Raw genomic sequence first — 23,347 nt, forward strand, 5'->3', positions numbered from 1 at the left:
AGAATTTTTCTCAACATAAATATAAATTGTAAGGACGTTAATTTTCAGCCTTTAGTATGTTATTTGTCATTTTCTTCGACGCTTTTTTTTTCGAAATCACAATATGAATTATTTTATGAATTGTTTATTTAAATTTTTCAGACTTCGCTTGAGTGATTGTTTAACTTTTCTTCTCTATTTTAACATGCAACAACACGTATAATAGCAGATTTATAAAAGTCGTCCAGATTATATCAATATTGAAATATTATAGCCTAAACATCAGTGTTTTTTTAGGGCTTATATATAAGGCTTCGTATTAATCCTATATCTAACTGATTTGGATTTATTTGAAGGCCTACTTGCATTCGAAATTAATTTAAATTCACAAATTCAAAATAATTCTTTCACACATAATAAAAGACAAACTACAGGCCGCATTTTCTACTTTGTGTGACGCAGTCACTGAAAGCTGTAAACAGTTAAACCGAATATATGGTCAATGAATTCCCAGCAAATACATTTAGAATTAGGCAATAAGAAACAAATGCATAGGATGCTCGATTTGGACACTAAAACAACATCTGTATTTTACAATATTCATATGTTGGATGACCGTTTTTATGTTGTTAAAATTAATCATTTGATTACAATCTATATCATTTTAATTTTAAAACATAATTCTGTTTATTTTCGAAAGATTTCGTTAGATATAGTCAATATATATTCTATTTTTTATTTTGTGGGCCTTCACACATTTGTTGCAAAGCTTTCGTTAGCGCGGACTCCGCTACGGCCGCCAGGTGTCGCTAGAGGGCCGCATAATGTCTTTCCAGTTGAAGGGAAAAGCCACAGTTACATTTGGTGTTGGCCTGCGCTCTCCCCCCCCCCTCCCTTTACTAACCCTTTGACACCAGACTCTGAGAATCGGTGGAGGGGAAAATGAGGCTTTGGAGCTGAAGAATTTACAGTTAGTCGCGAAACTTTTACAAGTATTTGAGTTGCTCACTCCACTTTCTGAAACCCTATAGTCACATTTCACTCCGGGGGTCAAAAAGAGTTCATAGTCAGATGACTGAGGTAATGCTTTCTGCAAGAGGAAAACACTGAGGAGCGAAGTTATTATAAACACATCACAGATAAAATCATCTAAAAACACGGAAGGAAAGAGGAAAATCAAATGTAGTTTGTGAGCTGATTAAACGAGTGCAACCTGTTTCCTTCTTTATTGTTGGAACAACGCAAATCTGCAATAGTTTTATTTAGCGCAGAAAAGTGATTATTTAAGTTATTTATGCATCAGCAGCTGCATTTCTTCTCATCTTCAAACTTCTGCATAAACAATAAAGAGACAGGCTGCAAGGTTCTTGCTCTCCGAGCCTCTCCAGTAGTCAGTCTATGATCCAGTCTTATCTCAGCTCCTCTATACATTAGCTCTGCTAATTTACATAATCTCAAATACTGAAGAGGGCCAAAGAAGAACAAAGTTACAAACAAGATTAGGGCGATTTTATTTGTTCCTATGGTTGAGCGCCAATTGTTTCTCCAGGAGTGTTTAAGATCACTAAGAGGATTTGAAGCTCGTTTCATATCAGTGATCTTTTTGAGGGAATTAAATCAACAATGCTTTTCTCTCCATATTTAGCAACATACTTGCGTGTGTGTGGACAACGAGCCCTGCAGGGCAGCAGAGGGGGGAGAGGGATTGTAAATCCTGCGAAGAGTAAACAGAGGAGTGGAAGTTCAGTGCCGATGCTCGGTCGTATGCAGGCGGACCTGGTGCACCTTCAGGATGTGACATGTAGTGGATCTTTAGCCTGGTGATTGTCCCAGTAGTGTTTTCCTTGAAATGGATCCTCTTCCCCCCCTAATGAATCCAAACGCAGCTGGCCATGTCCCACATGGACACCGAGAGCTTTAACCCTAAACTGACCTCAATTTGACACCATCAGATGAAATTTTACCGCCTGTTAATGCCATCCACTGATTTTTTGTATACTCGTAAGAGTTGTGTGCGCACCTGAAAAACCGTCACAACATGAAAGCCACTTGTAAGAAATCAAAAACTCCTTTAAAAGGTGTAATTGTCTGTGATAGGTGTCCTCCTGGAATAATCTGCCTTGTAAACGCGGGCAGGTTATAAACCGGGGATTTTAAGTTGGCACAGGTCTTGTTTACGGGGGAAATTAATTTTAATTACCTATTGAGTGAATGATGATTAAAATAGAATTAGAAAATTAAACACCGACTTGTGTAATGTCGCATCAAAAGCTGTTATTAAGCGAAATTAACATATCTCGCCACCTAAATGTTGTTAATGACGATGTCATGTGTTTATGGCTTCCATTAATTACTCAAATAAATAGTTCACAAAAGAAGGAGTTTAGAATTTCCACGTCGTTAGGAGTCGTTTGCTGGAAGTTTTATAGGGAAGGACGTGTTTCTGTGGAGCCGTACATTGGACACGCATAATTAGCCTCTGCTATTTTCACACGCTCTTCGGGTGTTTACATCCCTCTCCTCGGGGGCAAATCACATATTTCCACAATAAACGCGATAAAGACCTGGAAGTACGTGTATAAAAATCGCTACAGCGTTTTGGGATTTTAGGATACTCTATCGTTCGCGTGAGCGGCAGATTAAACATACATGTGACAATATATTCTATATTTTTGTAATAGTCCAACCTTAAAACTTTCCCTTTTACTGCGCCGCAAAAGGACGCGCGTTCACAAAAAAGCGGTAGATACAGTATATAAGGTTTGTGCTACTTACCATGGTTGTCCAAAGAAGGAAGTTGACAAAAAAATAAAGTCAAGCGTTAGTGCACAAATCAATGTGAACGATAGTATTTAGCTCATGAAAATATCAGTCTTCAATAGCAGAGTTTGCCGGGCTGGTTGTGTTTACAGAGTGTAGGAGAGACTTGGAGACGGTGAATGCCTTGGCTCTCTGCGCACCGCTCTGCAGCTCCTTCCCGGGGTATTGCACGTTGAAATGTCCACACAGCCGTTTGTCAAACCCTGCAGTCCTACACTTCCCACCCCCCTTTATGCCAACAAACATAACTGTTTGTCACGGTTTCATTTATTGAATCGTTTTCCTTTTTAAAAGAGAAAGAAACCCCTGCAATTTCTACAATCGACCTCAAGCAACTCTGTTTGGCATTTAGTTTGTTGGGAGAGTTTATTGACCCTCCAACGGTAGCTACAGCCCATCTCCCTGAGCGTGTGTCTACCCTAATCCTAACCTGTGAATAATTAATTTCCACCATCAAAAATGTCACGGAGCCATAAATGGAGCCTTTATGTGAGAACCTATCAATACAGCCATGATGCCATATTAGCATTGATGGAGCTAAATATTAAAGGGGATAGATGGCCTGCTTCTGTTTTGTGCGTAAAAGTGCTCAGGCTCCAAAAAGGGCTTCACTGCTATCGATGGCCGGAGCGTTGCTCCTCCTCTAAACTTCAATCTCCTCACATGATTGATGATCTCAGGGAGCTTTGATAATTGACTACTCTGAGGTAAGGCACGGATTTCTATTAAGAGAGGGGATTGGAAGAAAGAAACATACACAATTACTTTCTCCACAAAGGTTTTTTTTTTCCTCTTGGAAAAGTTCATTCTGGGTTTAGAGGGGTGCTGCGTGTCGTTTAATTTGCTAAAAAAAAAGAAGAGCAGAACAATAATTAGCTATACGATTAGGCGGTATTAAGGAGATAGGCACACAATCTCATAATCACAAACAGATAAAAAGTAAACATCATGCTCATATGTTAAACTCAGCATTCATAAGATGCCCTGAATATGCTTTATAATATCCAGTTTAAGTTATACCACTGAGGATGCATGGATAAAAGTGCAAAGGTTTACCTTTTGTTAATGCCACATTTTATCGTGCGTAAAAGTTTGCATGCATCCCGTGTAACTCTGCTTTAAACTCAATTCATTTGACTCCAAATCATGATTCATGTGGTTGAATTCAGTCAGTGTTGTGTTTGATTTAACTCAGAGGATCTGCAGCCAAAGTGTCCAGGAAACCTTCTTCATTCAGCCTTCTCTACTTTTTTTCTTCTTCTTCTTTAGGGCTGTTCACGGCGAAAAAAAGAATTGGGTGGGAATTGGAGCTGTGTTGGTTTGGCTTTTACCCCCAGTGTGGAGTTGAAGCCGTCCCTGTGCCTCGCATATACTCTGCATATCACAAGATTTGGTCTCTCCTCTCTCTTTTCTGGAGCTGCCGTAGGACTGGCTATGGCCACCGCTACTTCCGGGATCCGTCATTTCATTCGCCCACCGCTCAGCGCTGCGAACTGACTCTGTTTCTATAAGCAAGCTAGCAGCCAACCTGCCAACACTCGCTGACACTCACTCATCTCAGTCTCGCCAGATAGACGAAATACCTACGGGGGAAAGAAAGGAGAGATCTGAATCGCAATCTCTTAATTTCTACTGCTTTTTTCCCTTCTTTTTTTTTTTACAGTGATAATAAAACAAGATAGCGATCTGGAGGCATTAAAGGAGACGCGGACTTGCGGGATGAAAACGGACTAAAAAGATTCGTCCTTCTCTTGAACATCATCACCAACCGTCATTCATTCATTACCTTGACAACCTCTGGCTTTGATTGACAGCTGGAGTGGCAAAAAGCCATGAGACACGACAGTTTAGTTACATGCAGGTTGTTGATGGGCCGATTGTAACCTTCACTTTGGCGCATTTTTTCTTTTTTTTCCGTGGAAAGAGGGAAAACAAGAAAAATTGCAAAACTCCCTGATGCTACGATCTCAACTGAACCACACTGGCGAATAGGAGAAGTCGCAAAGTTGGTTGAAAAAGGAATCTTGCCTCTAAATCACTTTCTAAACGGGACTGGGATATTAAATATACGACAGATTCAGGAGTTTATTGGAGCGCAGCCTGATGGCGCAAAGGGTAGGTTTTAAATCTCCTACACTTACCTGTTCAAATCCACTGTAGGGAGGCACTCGTATCGATAACCTCTTCTCGGGTGGTGGCAAACTCACAAAGTATTCATATCAAAGCTGCTATATTTGACGTTTTTTTTTTGCAGCGCCCCTGCTCTTCCAGCAAAGTGACAGCCTCTGCTTTTACCGACAGCCTCCACGACAGTCGTGAATCAGTTTCACAGAGACTCCTAACTAATTCGCTCTTTTCACCCACCAAACTCTCTTTCGGGGAGCACCTAAGTTCTAATGTTTTTGGTAACGACAAACCGTTTATCAGATATAATATGTGACACTTTTCCTGCGCTGGCTGCAGCGCATTTTCAAAGCTTATTAGATCTCCTTTGCGTATATTCAAACCGAGACGGCATGCTTTTTTCTGCACTTTTCACATTTGTTTAAAAAGTAACCGGGCAGCCCGCTGACTTTTGCTCTGATTCTATTCCCAGTACGATGAGCTGGCCCACTACGGTGGGATGGACGGAGTCTCGGCGTCGATGTACGGGGACCCGCATGCTCCCCGGCCGCTTCCCCAGGTCCACCACCTGAACCACGGACCGCCGCTGCACGCCAGCCAGCACTACGGAGCCCACGCTCCTCATCCAAACGTTATGCCCGCCAGCATGGGCTCTGCTGTCAACGACGTTTTAAAGAGGGATAAAGATCAAATTTATGGGTAAGGTTTGCATGAACCAAAACATGCGTGCAATATTTATTTTTTTCCACCCGAAGTTTTCAGCTTTTTCTATTAGTGAGTTTTGTTGCAGTTTCTCTCCCACCTCTAAATTTGACCGCAATTTTAGAGCTCCATTGTTGGTCAGAGCAGTTTTGTCCATGTGTAATTTTATACGCATTGTAGAAGGCATCATGAAGCCTGCAGTAAGTAAGAGTAAGCCTCGAGCATGAAATACAAGCTATAAAATAATATGGAAGCTCTCTGTTTACAGCCCAAGCTCTAAAGTCACAGACTACAATTTAAATTTTTTTTTTTTCAACATCACAACAGTTGTTCCACGTTATAACGTTTGCTTTAATATTACTGCCCACTATTAGTTGTTGCTAATTAAAATAGCTTTGACTCATTTAAACGTTGTCATTGCTGCCTGTAGAAAACTTCTAAAATGTTTTCAGATATTGTCTGCAGTAACACACACGCACACACACACACACACACACACACACACACACACACACACACACACACACACTGCGCGTTACAACGCACCGTGTGTCTTTAGAATTATACTTTCATCACATTATTCTCAAACAATGAAAGAAAACGTAATTAGACGTTGTTACTGATGAATGCAAAACTTAGAAAAATGTTTTCCAGACGTTGCTCACTAAACACACCTACTCAGAAAGTGCTATAATCCACAGTGTATCATTATAATCTGGGGTGTAGTGCAGAGTAAATCCTCTTCATCTCTTTTACTCACGGAATAGTTTACCTTCATGTTTTGATATACTGACACGAATCTAAATTCCATAAATTAAGGGACTGAAGGCAGTTTAAGGAAGCCACACATTTGTTCTAGAAATAGGATTTTATTCAGAAATTATAATTTAGCTTTTACAATTTATTTGGCTAACTGTTTGTCTCACGATGTTAATGGGACAGTAGGCTATACTTCTTTTTAGTCACCTCTGCTTCGCTTTTAGAGCCATAGTTGTAATCGCAAAGCCCTCAGTGCTTCAATACGTCTGTAGGGTAACTCTGCAAAAATTAACATTTCATTTCAAGTTTTTGTGCAGACTGTATAATTTATCTAAACTCCCGTTGACTGCTTTAGAGTGTGCCAGTCTTGTTTTTTGTCGAGTTTTGTGGACTTCTCAGCCGTTTCTACTTTGCACTGCAAAAAATGTCAGTCTCAACATGGCGATTAATAACACATTGAGTCTAAAATCCTTACATTTCCCCAAAACGATGAGTAAAATATCCCAGATGCGTGTTTACCCATGCGTCCAAATCCAAACAGCTTCTAAAAAGAATGTTGAATCCAGGTTTTATTGTTTTAGTTGCTGACAGTCCTGTTTTAAATCTCCGTCACTCGTTTAGAGAGGAGTGTGTAAAAGCTATGCAGCGGGATGAAAGTAAAATTATCTCATCCAACTGTGTTGTTTATAAATGTATATAGAGACATTTTAGAGCCGACAGATACGCAGGTTGGTCGGGACATTTTTTGCAGTGGGCATCGTGGAGCCGGTTTGCTGCTTGTTCTCAGGCTGTGTTTCCCCTCTTGCAGTCACCCTTTATTCCCACTGCTCGCACTGGTTTTTGAGAAGTGCGAGTTGGCGACGTGTACTCCGAGGGAGCCCGGCGTAGCAGGCGGCGATGTCTGCTCCTCAGACTCCTTCAATGAGGACATTGCAGTCTTTGCCAAACAGGTCTATTTCGAAATATTAAAAATAAATATTTTGGATGTTGTGGCTGCGTCATGGCGCATAGTTTATAGCATAGATAATTTTTTTCTTGCAATAAAAGTTTCCCTTGATATGATTAGCCCTATGGATAGTATATGTTCGCTGCAGAATTTCCACTTAACACAATCTCATTAATGATAATTGTTGTATTATCAGGTTACATTTCATGATAGAAATAGACGCACATTCCGCACATTTCATGCCAAACTAACTTTGACATTTGGTGTATTATTTTAGGTCCGAGCAGAAAAACCTTTATTTTCATCAAACCCAGAGTTGGACAATTTGGTAAGCGCACACTTTGACCTCTCTTGTCTCTGAATAATTGCCGCTTCGACGCGGTTATACTCTGCCTCGTTTTGGGATGCTCTGGGGTGTCCGCAGCAGCACACACTTAACATGTGATTTAAACTTCCGCACAGATGTCAGATCAGTTTTGAAGTGAAGCTGTGTGGCCACATTTGCCGCTGTCAGTGCTCAGTCTTCCCATCTAAGTGACCCAGCTGACCAGTGTGTGATGACCAGAAATACAGCTTCCTTGTAGAGTTAAAAAAAAATGTTTAGCTCTCGCTGGCTGTGGTGCACTCCATAGTGTTATGACGGGCAGATGATCGTATAATACTGTACACGTGTAAAAAACATGAATCCTGAAAATTATGTGATGAACTGTTTATTTGGCCCTTTTTTCCAGATGATACAAGCCATACAAGTATTACGATTTCACCTCTTGGAATTAGAAAAGGTAAATATTATTATATTTTTTTTATATTTCAGACTGATCTGTGGCAAACGCATGCTGCCATCTGCACAAACATCCTGCATAAATGCGATTGATATTGTTGAAAGTGCTTAAATATAAACGCATGTGCTGTAGTTATTAGCAGCTATTTAAAAAATAAACCGACATATATTTGGGAGAAAGTTTCAGGTTTTTCATTTTCATAAAACATGCAATTGTATTTCACCAAGTGTTGTGTGGCCGTTCATAAACTAGACGTCTCTTTGGTCACGTTGCATAATGTTATCGATCCGCAGATTTAGTTTCAACTGCTCATTATCCCACCAGCTTACAGCAGGCTGTTTATTTTTCGCCGTTCAACTTGTTGCTCGAGTCTCGGGAGAATAATAAGCTCGGCAACAATTTCACTATTGTTTCCTCGACGCCGATAATGCCCCTTAATTGGAGTTATTCTTGGACTGGCTGAAGCGTTTCCCCAATCCTGAAAAAAAGGTGGTTTTTTTTTCCAGGTGCACGAGCTCTGCGACAATTTTTGCCACCGGTACATCAGTTGTTTGAAAGGAAAAATGCCAATAGACCTAGTTATTGACGAACGGGATGGCAGCTCAAAATCAGATCACGAAGAGCTCTCGGGATCGTCGACTAACCTTGCAGATCACGTAAGTAACAGAATTCCATTCATTGTATGTGCTGTGCTGTTTTTGTCCGTGTCTGCGTGCGTCTCCGCTGCTGATAGAGAACACCCAGCATGTGTACTTTTTAAAACACAATGCTTATGAATAATCAGCTGCTTCTGAAATACCCTGATTTGTTTGATGTGTGTCATAATGGCATCTTTTGGGCTGCTTAGCCTGTGCTCAGTGTGTGACCCTGCTGTGCCATCAGTAAATAGAGCGTGCTCTGTTCTGCAAGGAAAATCTGCCGATCGATGTTCTAAGGTCAAAAGCTAGATGTGATACAATAGACTGAGTTATTGTTTTAGTCTTTTGATTAGGGGCAATCATGTGTGCATAATGCGTCCGTGCTCGTGTGCTCGAGGTTCGTGTGTGTTTGTGCGCTAGTGCATTAGGGGTTGCGTGTGCAAATCGCTGCCGTGCATTATAGAGAGTTGGAAAAAAAAAAAAACGTGAAGCAATTATCTGTTATGCAGGTTTAATGTTAAAGCAGGGTATCAGCGGTAAGCTGTAGCTTTAGGCCAATATTTAAAAAGAAAAGGGCTTTATATTTGGGGCTGTGGGAGCTGGATATGGCCTCTGCGTAAAGCTGTGGATTTTGCTGCAGAGGTGGAGAAAGTGGTAGCCTATTGAAATAGATCTCAGAGCTAAAGGCTTACCATCAATGTCAAGTTCACAAGGCATCTGATGGTTCGTCTGGAGGCCTTCCATTGCTGTTGATGTTAATGTGTTTAATTGTTTCGTATTGATTGCCGTGCGGTTTGCTCTGCAGCGCACGGCAGAGTTTTCTCCTCTTCTCCCCCTTTTATGGCTGGAGGCTCCATAATGCTGAATTCAATTATATACACCTGAAGTACAGTAGCTTTAAATTTGAAGATCGATTCCCTGATTTAAATAGTGCATTTTCGGTGTAATAATCACAGCCCCCCCCCCCCCCCCCCCCCGCAATATGGATTGAGTTGACGGTGTGTTATTGAGTTAATATTTGTGAATCATTGCGTTTTGCATGCCTGTGATGAAGCTAATGTTTTGGTGAAGAAAACAAAAAGAGCGGGCTGTTGCGAGTAAGTGACTAGTTAATATCTGTGCAGCACAAGGCCAAGCCTATTAGGAATTAAAGCAGATTTAAGTGTTATGCAAAGTCAGTGCGCTACATCTGTTGGGTCTGGCTATAGGCCTAATAGCGGTGGATTCCCTCTGAAAGCCCGTCGCGTGTACATGGCCACGCAGCGCAACCGCACAAGGTGAATTAAAACGCTATTAGACCGAAGATGCCGATGTTGGTTTGAGAAACGGTCAAAACGGCTATATTGTGGTCCTCCAACACAAGTGTAGAAATGAGGCATGCTGTTGTTTATATTGTAGAGATTAGATAAACTAGCCTGTTTAGTTTCATGGCAGATGGTTGATACTCAAGCCAATTTCCAATGGTGCCTCCAGTGCTCAGACACCAGCTTTGTCATCAGTCCACTTGTGAGAAATATTTTGATAATTAGAAAATTACATATGCCAATAAAGCAAATCAGGAGCAGCAATAAACAAAGAAGGTTGCATGACAAGCCATTTATCTTGGAGCCATTTGGACTGACCACCTCATTAGGTATTTAACTTTTGAGGGATTTATTTAACTTCTGTGGCACCAGTGAACTTTTTATTACACTGCTGGGCTGAAGTTGACTAAAGCAGAGGAGGTTTTTTTCTTCTTCTTGTTTGCTTTTAGAGCTCTGTCTGAGCTTAGAGTGATTTTAATAATGGCTGAGTACATGTTATGGAAACATATACACTCTCCATTTAATAGTTATTTTTTCATGAACAAGACGACAGTGCCTTATTTTTTTTACACTGTGTGAGAGCATGCATGCAGTCATGAGGCTGCAGTGGAAATATTTGCAAAAAGTGAAACTGTTGCAGTCATGATCCTGAAAGCCTTTTAGTAAATAGTTAACTTCCTCTGCAGTAATTCCCATATCTAATTGAAAGGGGTCCAGCTCTTTCATGCCTATAATGTGTTTAGAATATTGGAAACAATGCACAAAAATGCATTTGGCTGCAAAACCATGCCGCTGGATGGAAAGCAATGTCTATCTTTCTTGTCGTGATTTATTTATTTTATTTATCCATTTGTATTTGGCTCTATTTTATTATTAATTTCTGTCCTCGCTTCTCATGGAGGAGAAAAAGGCGGTTTGATAGTTAGATATGCTAATTTATTTAGTTAGAATCTCTCACGTCCATTTTTCTTTGCTTTGATATGCATTTTTAATATATAGCCCCGGGCTACATCTCATTTGGTGAAAGTTGGTTTTTCTGGAGATGATGAGGCTCTTCACTGGCAAGAAGGCAGCATGTTGAGCTTGTTTGTTCGCGTGTGTGTGTGTGTGTGTGTGTGTGTGCTTACTTCCTTTTTTTTTTTTTTTTTACCTCTTTCTGTTTCCCTCCTCTCTCCTCTTCATACCTGACAGCAGAGCATAATAAGCACCGATTTATTCACACTTGAATGCAGCATTGTCTTAGAGATGATTGGATTATGGTATAGTGAGAGCGGGATGAGGCCTTGCTGACACTGTTGATTTCCCTTATTCGCTTGTAGTGACTATCTGAACCATGTAGCCCACCCAAGGCTTCCTAACTCATCGCCCCTCCTCAGATCAACCCATCCCAATTAAAAGAAAGAGGAAAAAAAAAGATATTGTATTACACATGAAGGGTGATGAGGCAGAAAAAAATCCAGAGCAGTGTATATTTGTAAACGGTTGATACAGTGTGTGTGCGCTCGTCAATGGTTCGCTCTCTTGTCTTTTAATTAATGAATAACATTTCTGTCTCTTCTGTGCTACATCCAATTAGGGAGGCAAATAGAATTAACAGTGTCTGAATATTATCTGTTCTAATGAATTAGCCTTTGTGTCTTCTCGTGCTATCGTGCCCCTTCTCAAGTAAAGCTTACATTTTAGCAGAAGGCTTTTCATTTCATCCATGCATATGCATTACGCTTCTGAAACTGTCTTTGATTTTCTGCATAGTTTCAGATTTGTTAAAGAGAAACTGTGTAGGATTTGCAGGTCTCATGTGCTTTGTTTGGGTGAGCTTTCCTCTGGGAGTGATAGTAGTTCCCATAGAGGTTATGGTGTAGTTTATCTTCACCCTGCATGGCTGGAAAGGGAAAAAAAAAATAGCTTTCTCTGTTTACATTTGATTTTCTGGTACAGACTCTGAGCACTGTACACCATTGGTCAGACATGGTGATGTCACAGATTTGGCCAAGTAATAGCGATAATTCACCTTGTGCCCATCCAGTGATTTACAGTGTATATCAGCGGAGATGGGTGCTCGGTACTGTCCTGTTTCTGTAGTGTCTCTGTAGTGCATGGTGCAGCGCATACACAGCCTCTCCGCCTGTGGACAGAGAGCCCTCGGGCCGAGCGGACCTGCTGAACCGTGGAATTTCTCAGTTTTGGAGGTGTTCTAATTCAACTAGCTTTGTTCTCCTCGGGGACCGACAGTGTTTGGATCTCTCCCCCTCCCCTTCTCGTGAAAACAGTGCAGCGTTGACTTGGACCGCTCTGTCTGTGTTCCACACAATTGTTTTGTGATGCTGGGATGTCTGGCCTTACATTTCCTATTTGATTAGTGTTCAGAGGCAGGGCTCTGTTGGCAGGCATATCTAATCATCGCTACCGCGGCTGGAGAGAGAGGCGAGGCTCACTTGTTGCATCTCCCACACTCCCCTTCCTTTAACTGCATGCGTGCTGTAAATGACTGCAATAAGGAAAACTGCTGCTGTGCTATTTTAGGATCATTTTCGGATACAGAGGCCTGTGTGTTGTCTTGTATTGAAATGCAACATACAGTTAATGTACACACAGTAATTCATAGTTCGGCCATAGATTCTACATTTACAAAGATAATAATTAACAAAGATAATAATATTCAGGTCAACAAAACAAACCGAGAATTATTGGCATCATAATATTAGATGTTAGGGCAGAACAGCTGTATTGGATTGCATTAGATTCTACAGGTGTACGTAGTCAAGTGGCCATTGAGTGTGTATTTACATGCTCATATTTTAGGGTTATTTGTTACAAGGAATAATTCAAAAGTGGAAATATCCATAAGTACTTGTGACTTTTATATTTATGCCATTTCACATTATGGAATTGTCCTTTTGATGTATGTTCATGTGCTGTTCACTACAGTGGAAAAGGTTGTTTTTGCCTGAGAGAAAGTTTTGCTGCATAAATACAATCACTCAATCCCAGGTGTCTGTTAAAACATGTTCCTGTGAATTATTAGCTGCTATATTTAGGACTTTTTATATTCTTGATAATTGAGGGTGTTGTAAATACTCAGTTGTTCAATAGAGGTTCACCTACACTTTTACAAAGAGGCTGTGTATAATTACGTGCTCAACCCAACAGAAATGTGTGTTTTTCTGTGTTTACACTATGTAGCAAGATGTGTCTTGAAATGTCAGCTGGCTTTGTGATTTATGGCCCTGTGTGTTTCTGGTGTGTCAGCGATTCTGTACATATTCAGCACAGGATTCCTGTAGCTGCCCTTTGCAAGTGTCATTGCAACACATGTACACAAACACTCACTAGGCGAGGCGTTCTCAGCCCACCTCGCGCTGCTACTACACCAAGAGGTTTCTTCCCTTTCCTGCGGGTTCCAGGGGAATTTGAGGAAAATTCAATGATTCCGCTAAATCAATTTTATTTGAAATTCCTAGGGATGTAAGCAGAGTGCAGGGCGGGAAGTGAGATTGCGCCAGGCAGGTGTTTGTAAATGAGAAACAGGGGACGGGAGCAGAGGAGGCGGCAGCATTCTCCCGCTCTCCTGTGGCCTGGCTCCACTACAAGCCTTCCTCCCCATATTGTCTCCTGCTTTTATATTAATTACAACTTGTATTATCAGCTGCCAGTTGCTAACCCCAGCAAATAGAAAAGGCTGTCCCTAGAGACCACGCTTCTTTTGTATCTTCCTCTCTATCTAGTCTCATTGTGTTTGTGTGTGTCTGTGTGTGCGTTCCCGCCTGCACATGTATGTGCGTTTGCTTGCTGGCGTCCTCCTCCTGGTAACACTGCTCTTTAACACAATTAGTGAAGAGCATGGAGTGAACCATGTTTGACTCCTAATTATGCCCAGCTTCAGGGAATAGTCACATGGGCTAGAGGCCTTCTTTTCTTTTTGCTTCTTCCTCTATTTTCTTTTCAGAGGACTTCTTGTGTAGGTTGAAGGAGACTGTTTGGGTGACATGATTTTTTTCAACTTGTTTGAACTTTATCAGACCCACGAGGGTTGTGACAAAATGGTTGTGTGTGTGTTTGTGTTGCGCGGTGCAGTGTCTGTTGATGCACCCTCCTTAGCTCGGAGAGGCCCACTAAATTATTCATGGGGAGGAAAGGCTGTTGCTTTTGTCGCCTTGTTGGGCATGGAAAGTTAACGCTTTTGTTGTGATATTTGTTGTCTTGTTTTGCAGATAGGGTTATGAATGAGAGGTGGCTTACAGGTATTAAAAGAGGAGAGTGTGCTTCATTAAAGATATCCACTGCGTATATGCACTAGGCGTAGTATCCACTGTATTTTTATTAGGTCATACAAAGTGCTGAGGTCTGCTTTTTGCCCAATAAGAAAGAAACTAACAAAGCATTATCTCCATCCCTGAATACAGGCCTATTAAACCCACAGTGTAGCAAATCACAGCAAAAATATCATTCCCTTTTACACCATTAGCTGAGGTGTCTTTGAATTTAATTTAGTGCTAGCACCATTAAAAATGACATATTACTCTGCAATGATAGCTAAATTAAGTCCTATCGATTCGGCTGTTGCATTAAAACCGTGCTGTGGCAATAGCTGGCAAGTGTTTGAGAGAGAGAGAGAGAACGAGAGAGCGAGAGTGTGTGAGAGCAGCGAGCACAGTTTTTCCAGGTCTGTCTCGGATCTCGCTGGCAGCGTGTCTCATTGTGAGGAAGTAGAACCCAGTCATTTTATTCTCTTGGAACAACAACAGCCTGTTCGGAGAGCACCAAGCCCAGTATACCTAAATACATGATACACTCTGGGAGTCTGGGACTTTCACCTCCTTCCCAGACAAAACTAGACAGAGGGTTGATGGGCTTTTCCCACATTAGTGATTTTACTCAGCATATGCTGTGTTGAGAATAACAGACAACAGCCCTCGTTCCTATGAAGTACACCATGTGTTGATCAGTGGCCCATAGAGTGAACACATGACAATCATCCATCCCTCTCAGAGCAGAGACACTTATTCTTCGCTCACTCTGGAGGTCTTAAACCCACGCATGGGCTATTGTTCGCCCTTTCTTCGTAACCCTCTTCTGAGCAAATCTCCAAGCTCTTTATCTGATTGCCATCCGGTGAACAGCTGACACTGAGAGCGCCTCGAGTGGAGCGGAGGGTCTGAAGGGCCTTGTGTGTTTCTGTCTGCTGTTTTCAGCTCCGAGCTGTTTGAGAGAACAGCCCTCCTTCCCCCAAAAATCTTAGCAGATAAAAGGGCCTTGCTCACAGGCGTAACAGAAGCCTTGCCTCCGCAGCAGAACAAGCAGCGGCACATCAGGACCGCACACCCAAGGGAGCTCGGCAGCCGCTTGTCTTGTATCCTCCGTTTCCCTGCAAACCTCCGCTAGTCTCCAGGCACTATTCTGTCTGTCCTCCACCAGTACAGCTCACTCTGACTGGGGCACCAAAGCAGGCGGGCAGGCTCCTCTCTGGCGGGAGCTGAGGGAAAAGAAGTTCATCAGAACCCGAAGTTAGACAAAATGGTAAAAAACGGTTTCTTTCTTGGAATATTCGGTGGTGTGTACATTTTTCCCTCTGCTTTTGTATGTATGTATATGTGTTTATGTGTGTTTGAGGCAGAGAAAAAAAACAGCGGGAACTGAGAAGTGGGTTGAGGTTTGTGGCAAGCCTTAGTGCAGGCCTGTGTTTGTTTGCCTTGGGCTCTGCTCAAGGGGAGCTTCTCTCGGGGCCCCAGACAACGTTGGGCTTACGTTCGCCAACATTTTGTCATCATGTTCAGGTGACAGATTAAATTGGGAAAGACTAGCTGGGGTTGTTTTTGTTGCATCAACTCTGTATGAGAGACTGTTTGGAGTGTGTATTTGATTGAGCCCATGCGCTCGGGTGTTGTAAATGGCGTGATCAGTCTGTCCCTCTATTGCCTGAATGGCAGAGGAAATTCCACCTCCAGCCTGCCTTTATGTGGCACTGATAAAGCCTTTCCTGTACAGTAGAAAATCCCGTTTCCCTGTGTGCACCGACAGGGCAGTGGGAATGACCAGGAAAGAGAGGAGGAGAAGGAGAGAAAATGAGTTGTGGATGGAGGGAAGGAAAAAAGAAAAGACACCTTAAAAGCTATGAATTTGTTTATGGACATTTCTTTGAAGTTAGCCAGCAGAGATTTAACACTTTGTTTTTCGGCATGTGTTTGTATATATAAAAGTGAGTGTGTGTGCATGTGTGTTTATATGTCTTGCTCTATTATGTCATTAGCATGTGTTCGTAAGTGTAGTTCTGCAAGCCTTGTGCGTGTATCTCGGTGTGGGCGTGTGCACATTTTTGGCAGATTAGCAAGAGAATCACTGTAATATCTTATTTTCATTTCTGACAGTGGTAATGATTAATCATTACCACTGGCGGCTGTGGTGTGTTTGGACTTTTTACCTCTATATTTCTCACTTGACGCGGAAGTCTCAATTGGTTATGGTATAAACGAACTCCACTGGGCTCTGCCATATGTGTTTGGACAATTACTCACAAGTGCTCCACTTGCAACGTTCAAAATCAAATGCCACATTAACAGAGCTTCGTTTTGCTCTCATGCATTAATGAAACACTTTGATAACAGTGTTATGACTTATTGCCAGCTGCTTTAGTGCTTTAGTTTCTTTCTATTCATCTGTGATTTTAGTGGCATCCTTGATTGTCTGCTAGCAGGGAAACAGGCAACGGAGCTCTTTGCCTCGTCCGGAGAATGTAAGCAGGCCAAGGACCTTCACAGTGCCTGTAGACGCTTACAGATGTCACTCACTTTTCCAGCATACTCATATGGTCTCTCTCTCTCTCTCTCTCTCTCTCTCTCTCTCTCTCTCTCTCTCTCTCTCTCTCCCTCTCTATCTCCTCCTCCTCTTCCCCCCTTCCTGCTCTCTCTGCTCCTGGTTTGCGGTTTGGACCGGGAATGTGGATGGATGCACGGATGGATGGATGGATCCCACGCTCCCTTTCTCTCTTTTCAAACCTCAGAACCCAGCTTCCTGGAGAGACCATGATGACGCCACCTCCACACACTCAGCCGGCACACCGGGGCCCTCCAGCGGGGGACACGCTTCACAGAGCGGTGACAACAGCAGCGAACAAGGTGAGCCAGCACAGAAATGGACATGCACACGCACACACACACACACACACACACACACACACACACACACACACACACACACACACACACACACACACACACACCACACACACACACACATAAACATAGATAGATACATGCACAGGTCCATGTGGTTCATATTAATCATCATGCATGGGTAGAGTTGCCAACACTTCACTTTAACCCTGTCTAGTGTGAGATCTATAGTGAATAGATGGCACATTTCTCTATACACATATGTCCCAGTCCCTCCTTTTGCACATTGGATTATCCCGCTTTTTGACTGGCGTCCATGTAAACACATAGTCACACCTAAAAATGAACACGCTTATCCACTGTTACACTCACGCGCAAGTGCAAGCAACAGCCACTGTAATACATCAACCTGGTAAAGGGCTTTCCAAAATGTTGCTATTTAGAGAGCTGAACAAAAGCTGGTGATTAATACTATATTTCTGCCAGTTCTTGCTTGCATTTAAATCATATTAACTTTGCTAACACAACAGCCCCTAATTATGTGTCAGTGAGCCTTCTGTTATCTAGTACACGACCTGCCAAACAGTAATAATGCATTTCAAAACGAATGTATTTGAAATTATTACAGATAGCTTGTGCAAGTCACAGCTATCTGCCTTGTGTTTTTGTCACGGTCTATATCAAATTCGATGTGTAAATTATCCAAAGCATATGCTGTTAGTTGAATTAAGAGGTGAGGATGAGCATCAATACATTTTGAGGTTAAAATTGTTGATAAAATGCAACTGTTGCCTGAACTAAAAGAACAGATGATGAGCTCTTGGCCTTTCCTTTTTTTGGCATCTCTCTGTTTTGAATGCACCAAGATCTCCTTTCACTGGCGGCAGAGTGTGTGTGTGTGTGTGTGTGTGTGTGTGTGTTATTGTGGGTCTCTTACTTTATCCGTGTGTGCCCTCTGGCAGTGTCCACGGTTTTGCATGAAATTTCATCACACCCTCTACACACACAAACATGCTCAAACACTCCGATGCACACTTACAACAGCTCGCTCACACATTGAAGCCGCTTGCTGCGTCTCGTTCGGAGCTATCGTTTTGTCGATTAACGATCAAATGTATCGATGGGATTTGTGTCTCTGGTGGAGCCGTTTAAATCATTTTCTCCTCTTCAGACGGAAACAGCAGTTGGACCATTACTGACCACAGACCTGCAGCAGACCTCTGTGGTTGGCTGTGTCAGGACTAGTTGGATCACAGGCTAGTTGATGATAGCTAGGCCGTGGCTAAGCAACAGGATGTGCCTATTTGACATGTTAACATAATGAAGAAATAATACAATAATATGACACTTATTTAGATAATGATAATTCCCCATTTTGCTCGCCCCCTCCATGGTGAGCAGAACAAAAATGAACAGTTAGAGAGAGAGAAGAAGAAAGAAAGAGAGGAATTGCAGCAAATCAGGTGTTGGATTTTCTGATATGGAAATAATAGTATTACCTAAAAACACTGTATGATTGCAGGTCAGACAACAGAGAACAGTTTTTGCACTCATCTTTGCAATTGCAAGTAGCATGGGAGATGAAGACTGCAGGAACAACAGAGAGAGGAGTGGGGGTGTGAGAGAAAGAAATGCACTGCCTATTGATTATCTTACACACATAAGTACAAGTGACCTGTAATCCACAGAGCACTTATCAACTCCTCTCCCCTCCGTATCCAGTAACAGCGGATCAATACGGGCCAAAGACAGTTACGGTACAGCGCCGCACACGGGGCCAAGATAGGCCTGGACTAGATCAGAGCCACAGTCTGACCTACACTGAAGAGTGCTAAATGTTAGATCTTTCATAGAAAAAACAAAGTAAGCAGTATGTAATAGACACAGTGATTTAAAAGAAAGTGAAGCAAGAAACATGGAAGTTAACATGGAGTAGAGAACGTATAAAAAAGTATGCAGAGCGAGAAAAAGGAGAAAGAGAAAAAAGCGAGAGAGAGAGGGCAGCTGATTTAATGGTCTAATGAGGCCGTCCTCCAGCCAGTTGTTTTGTGTGAGGCATGCTCTGACCTTTCGCTCCGCTCGGGAGCCCCGCCGCCTCATTTTTCACATTCTTGCAATTACGTTAACGCTTGAAGCGCTCGCTGACTCCCGACTCTGGCCCTTCCATTCTGACACAGCCTTCCCTACACAACCTCTCCACCTTTTCCCCTCCTCTCCTCCACGCCACTCCACTCCACTCCACGCATGAACTCGCCTCCTATCTCAATACATTTCCACATAAAATTTGTAGTCCACACTCTCATGTCCACAGAGAAAATGTGAAATGTGTGCTTCACTTCAGTAATGGGGTCTTTAACAGCTTGGCCCCTGTTAAAAGGGGTGACGATGTGGATCAGTTGAGGAAGACAGAATAAGATGGGAGCCAGTGAGATATAGGAGGAGGGGGGAGAAAGAGTGCGTGAGACCCACAGTACTTTTTTGTTTTGGCTGCCAAGAAAAACAACAACTTTCTTCCGCCATCTTCCGTCTTGAAAGGTGTGTTGTATGTGTGCCTGTGGCGTGGAAAAAATGTCAGCATCTTCCAAAAATGGTCAAGCATGTCTCCCAGTGACAAAGTGTTTTGAAAGTAAAATGTTTCGAAGAGTAGAAAGTTGTAACTTGTTTCGTCTTTTCCCTTTGGCTGATGTTAGGGGATGTACAGAAAAAACAAGGATCAGCATCCGTCACATACCTTTTTTTAGTGCAGTATAATCTGTGCTTACAGGACTCAGGATGGTTGCTGTGAACAGAGTTAACTTCCACAAATCTCCGTCTTGTATCTCAGCATTGAGCATTGCTCTGAAACTGTGCCAAAAAACAATTTAACAAGTGCGCAAATATGTATTGCCCCTCTTGTGGAATAATTTATTGTCAAGCCGTAAACCAAGGTGAAGCATGCTCATAGCTGTGAGTAAAGATTGCCAGTTAAGGTTCTGACACATATGAAAAAGGTTTTAGTACAATACTCAGATCTGTAACCTCTCCCCACCCCCTGCTCTTAACAGACTTTTTTTTTCCCTTTTCCTCAGAATTTCCCTCCAAAAAAAGAAAATATGAATGATCACCCTCAGGGCAAATTCTGCACTCTCACTTACTCACTCTTACAGGCTGACTCCCTATGTTCTAGCTAGATAAACAAATACCCGCGGTTTTTGGGAGAAGGTTAAGAAGGCAACACACAATAACTTCATTGGCTCTTCTTGCACATCATTTTGATTAACAGTCCTTTGGAACTCCTCCAAGCTTATCTAGAAACATCACAGACATCAGTTGCAGGGAGCTAAACTTGATGAATGTACGTGCCTTAATATAGCATTAGTTTCCAAGCAGGTGTCCATAATATGTTAAAACACCCAAAGTGTGATGGAGCAGCTGATGAAATACTCTGCATGTTTACCCACACCAAACACAGGAGAGTCAAATGCCCTAGGTCATGAACTGTATATCCAAAACACTGATTCAGTACAGTAGGTAATGTTTTTCCCCTCTTGCTGTATGTGTATATGCGTGCGTGTGTGTGTGTGTGTGTGTGTGTGTGTGTGTGTGTGTGTGTGTGTGCGCATGCGCATGCCTCAGCTCGAGTCCACACTTGCAATTATTAGCTATGCATGAAGACCAAAATCCACGTTGACATCTTGAGTGGTGAGCAAAGGGGCTTTCTGTACAATTCTACTGTAGATGGAGAAGGCTCAACAGAAGAGAGGAGAAAGCATTTTGTACATTTTCTCAGCAATTTAACAATCCCCATGCTCTGTGGATAGACAGACTCCCCAGAGAGATGGAGAGAGGCAGAGATGGAGAGAGAAAGAGAGGAAGAGAGGGAGAGCTTGAGTGTTTGGCTCCAAGGGAGCATGCTGTGCTTGATGGTATTGTGGTACATTTGTGTGTGTGTGTGTGGGTGTGTATGTGTGTGTACACGTGGGGAGTGTGGTGAGCTCCCTTGGCCCTGGCCAGGGGCCCCACTCAGCAAGGTCTTTGTGGTTGAGCTCACCAGAGGGGGGTCATTCCTGGTGGGGACACGACTCCTCGTGTCTGCCCAGAGAGTCCCAGCATGAAGTCCTTTTGAATCTGGCATTTTCCAGACCTTTGGCTTTCCTTTTTTTTATTTTTACCTCGGGCTCAAAAAGACCCAAAAATGAGGGATGAGGAAAAAAAGTTTAACCACAACCGAAAGATCAGCAGAGTCTGCGATACATGCGAGATGGAGGCCTTGTTGTGTTTTAGTAGCCTATGATCTAGCTCTGGAGTGATCAGCGAGGTGTATAGAAAATATATATAGTTTGTGTGTGTGTGTGTGTGTGTGTGTGTGTGTGTGTGTGTGTGTGTATGTGCGTATGTTAGCTGGTTCCCTCTAAGTGCCTGTTAGAGTTTAATTTAGTGTAGTAATTAAAGCTGAACACTGGCCCATAAACAACAGATAAACAATAAAGCAGACCCAAGCCCTGCTGTTTCATGGCTCTCACTCCCAGCTGTTGGAGCACTGATAATTTTTACACAGTGCCCCCACCTCACCACAACACAATGCTGAAGCAACAAGGGAGTGGATGTGTTGTAAATGTGTGCTTGGGTATATTTCAGTGTGTGATCACAGAGGCTGAACTAAAAAAATAATTAAAAAAAAGGGCCAAAGAAACACATAAACACACAGGATATGTCCACTTCCCCTCCCGAAAGAAAACACATAGAACCACAGTGAAGCAGAAAGTGTCTGCCTCGGCAGCCACTTAAAAAACAAGCTCAATGGCAACAGCGATCACATAAACATTACACCAAGTGCAGCCATTCAACCTATAACTTGCAGCATCTCGCCATTAGTGGCAGCAAGTAAACTTCACTTAAGCAGAAAACAATCTAAAAGATATACCTGCTTAATGAGGATAACAATGCTCCAGCGTTTCTCAACAAGCTACTGTGTGCAATGTTAGCCTTGTCACTACATGTTAGCCCCATGTTAGTCAGGTGTCTGTTGTAAAAACAGTGCAGTGTGTCTGTCTGATGGTTTGTTGGGAAGGGGCAGGGCCATTGTTGAAAGCCGAGAAGAGTTGCTGTGGAGGGGGAGAAAACACGGTACGGAGGGGATACTTTCATGATCCCATTAGCATAAGAGAGGCTAAATTATTCATGTGGAGTGCTTAATCTATGGGGAAAAGTATAGTTAATGCACATAGTTTTAAAATGGATCTCTCCCTGCCTCTGCCCTAACACCAGATTCTTGCTGGATTCAGCATTCACAGGCATTTACGGGAACGGCTGTCACCCTCCCCTGCGTACACACACATAGACATAGAATTAGTGGGCATATGTGCACTCTTGCTTAAGCGCTGCTGCACTTCAAGCTGTTTCAAGGGGTTCTGCTCTCAGACTCATCCCCTCTCTCCCTCTCTCCATAAGTCCCTTTCTCATCCTCTCCCTCCCTCTCTTTCCATTTATTCCTCCATCTCTCTCTACCTTTCTTTCTCCCACCTCTCCCCCCTCCTTCCCCCTCTTGCCGTTTTCCTCATACTCCTCTCCTCTCTCATCCCTCTCTGTCTCGCTCTCAGTACCGCAGACTACCTGGCCCTCATCCAAAATGTGATTAAAGAGAATGATCAGCTCCCTCAGCTCCCTCCTTCCTTCCTCTTTTCCGCTCCCTTCTCTTCCTCTCTCTGTGTTTCTTCTGACCCCGTGTTGCGTTCTTAGTCTATAGATCACGAGAAAAAAGAAAAAAAACACACACACATGAAAAGAGCAAAAGCGAAGGAACTGTTAAAGGATGCGGGCTGCCACTAGAGTCAGCTCCACTTCCAGTAACATAGTCTTCAACCCACAACATCCCCACCACTCCATCTGCACTGTAGCTCACACTTTCTCCTCTTATCGTCTCCTTCCTCCCACTCGTCTCTTTCCCGCTCTCTTCTCTCCCTCGGCTCTGATTTGGGCCTGGTCCCCCTGGTCCATAATCATGAACAGCGCGACCCGGCCCAACCCAGCTTGGCCTATAGCTTGGCCAGGAACTGGGTCCTACACAGCAGGAAAGGCGCATTAACTGGGTCAGTCTAATGTGCAAACTAATGTTTGGAGAACATAGGGAAAAAATTACCCAGATTATTCTGACAGCAGCTGAGGAGAATGTCTGTTTTGCGCCATTAAGGGAAAGCTTGGGGGA

The 23,347-nt window shown here is 42.7% G+C and overlaps 1 protein-coding gene across 8 annotated transcripts in view; it reads left to right on the top strand.

The window, feature by feature from the left end:
• Window positions 1-4,188: 4,188 nt before the first annotated feature.
• Window positions 4,189-23,347, top strand: part of meis2a (Meis homeobox 2a) — a 78,565-nt gene continuing 59,406 nt past the window's right edge. For 2 of the 8 annotated variants that reach the window (XM_068717859.1, XM_068717862.1), the window contains exons 1-7: window positions 4,189-4,914; window positions 5,396-5,622; window positions 7,193-7,334; window positions 7,608-7,658; window positions 8,062-8,112; window positions 8,619-8,768; window positions 17,052-17,166. In XM_068717859.1, coding sequence (XP_068573960.1) covers window positions 4,903-4,914; window positions 5,396-5,622; window positions 7,193-7,334; window positions 7,608-7,658; window positions 8,062-8,112; window positions 8,619-8,768; window positions 17,052-17,166 — 748 coding nt within the window. In that variant the 5' untranslated portion in view covers window positions 4,189-4,902. Of the gene's footprint in view, window positions 4,915-4,987; window positions 5,205-5,395; window positions 5,623-7,192; window positions 7,335-7,607; window positions 7,659-8,061; window positions 8,113-8,618; window positions 8,769-17,051; window positions 17,167-23,347 lie in introns of those variants that run through there. The other 6 variants (XM_068717863.1, XM_068717864.1, XM_068717866.1 and 3 more) reach the window with 5 other exon arrangements.

This window comes from Cebidichthys violaceus, unplaced genomic scaffold, assembly GCF_023349555.1.
Source record: "Cebidichthys violaceus isolate CVI_PGR_0920_01 unplaced genomic scaffold, fCebVio1.0.p SCAF_22, whole genome shotgun sequence".
Classification (NCBI taxonomy): Eukaryota; Metazoa; Chordata; class Actinopteri; order Perciformes; family Stichaeidae; genus Cebidichthys; species Cebidichthys violaceus.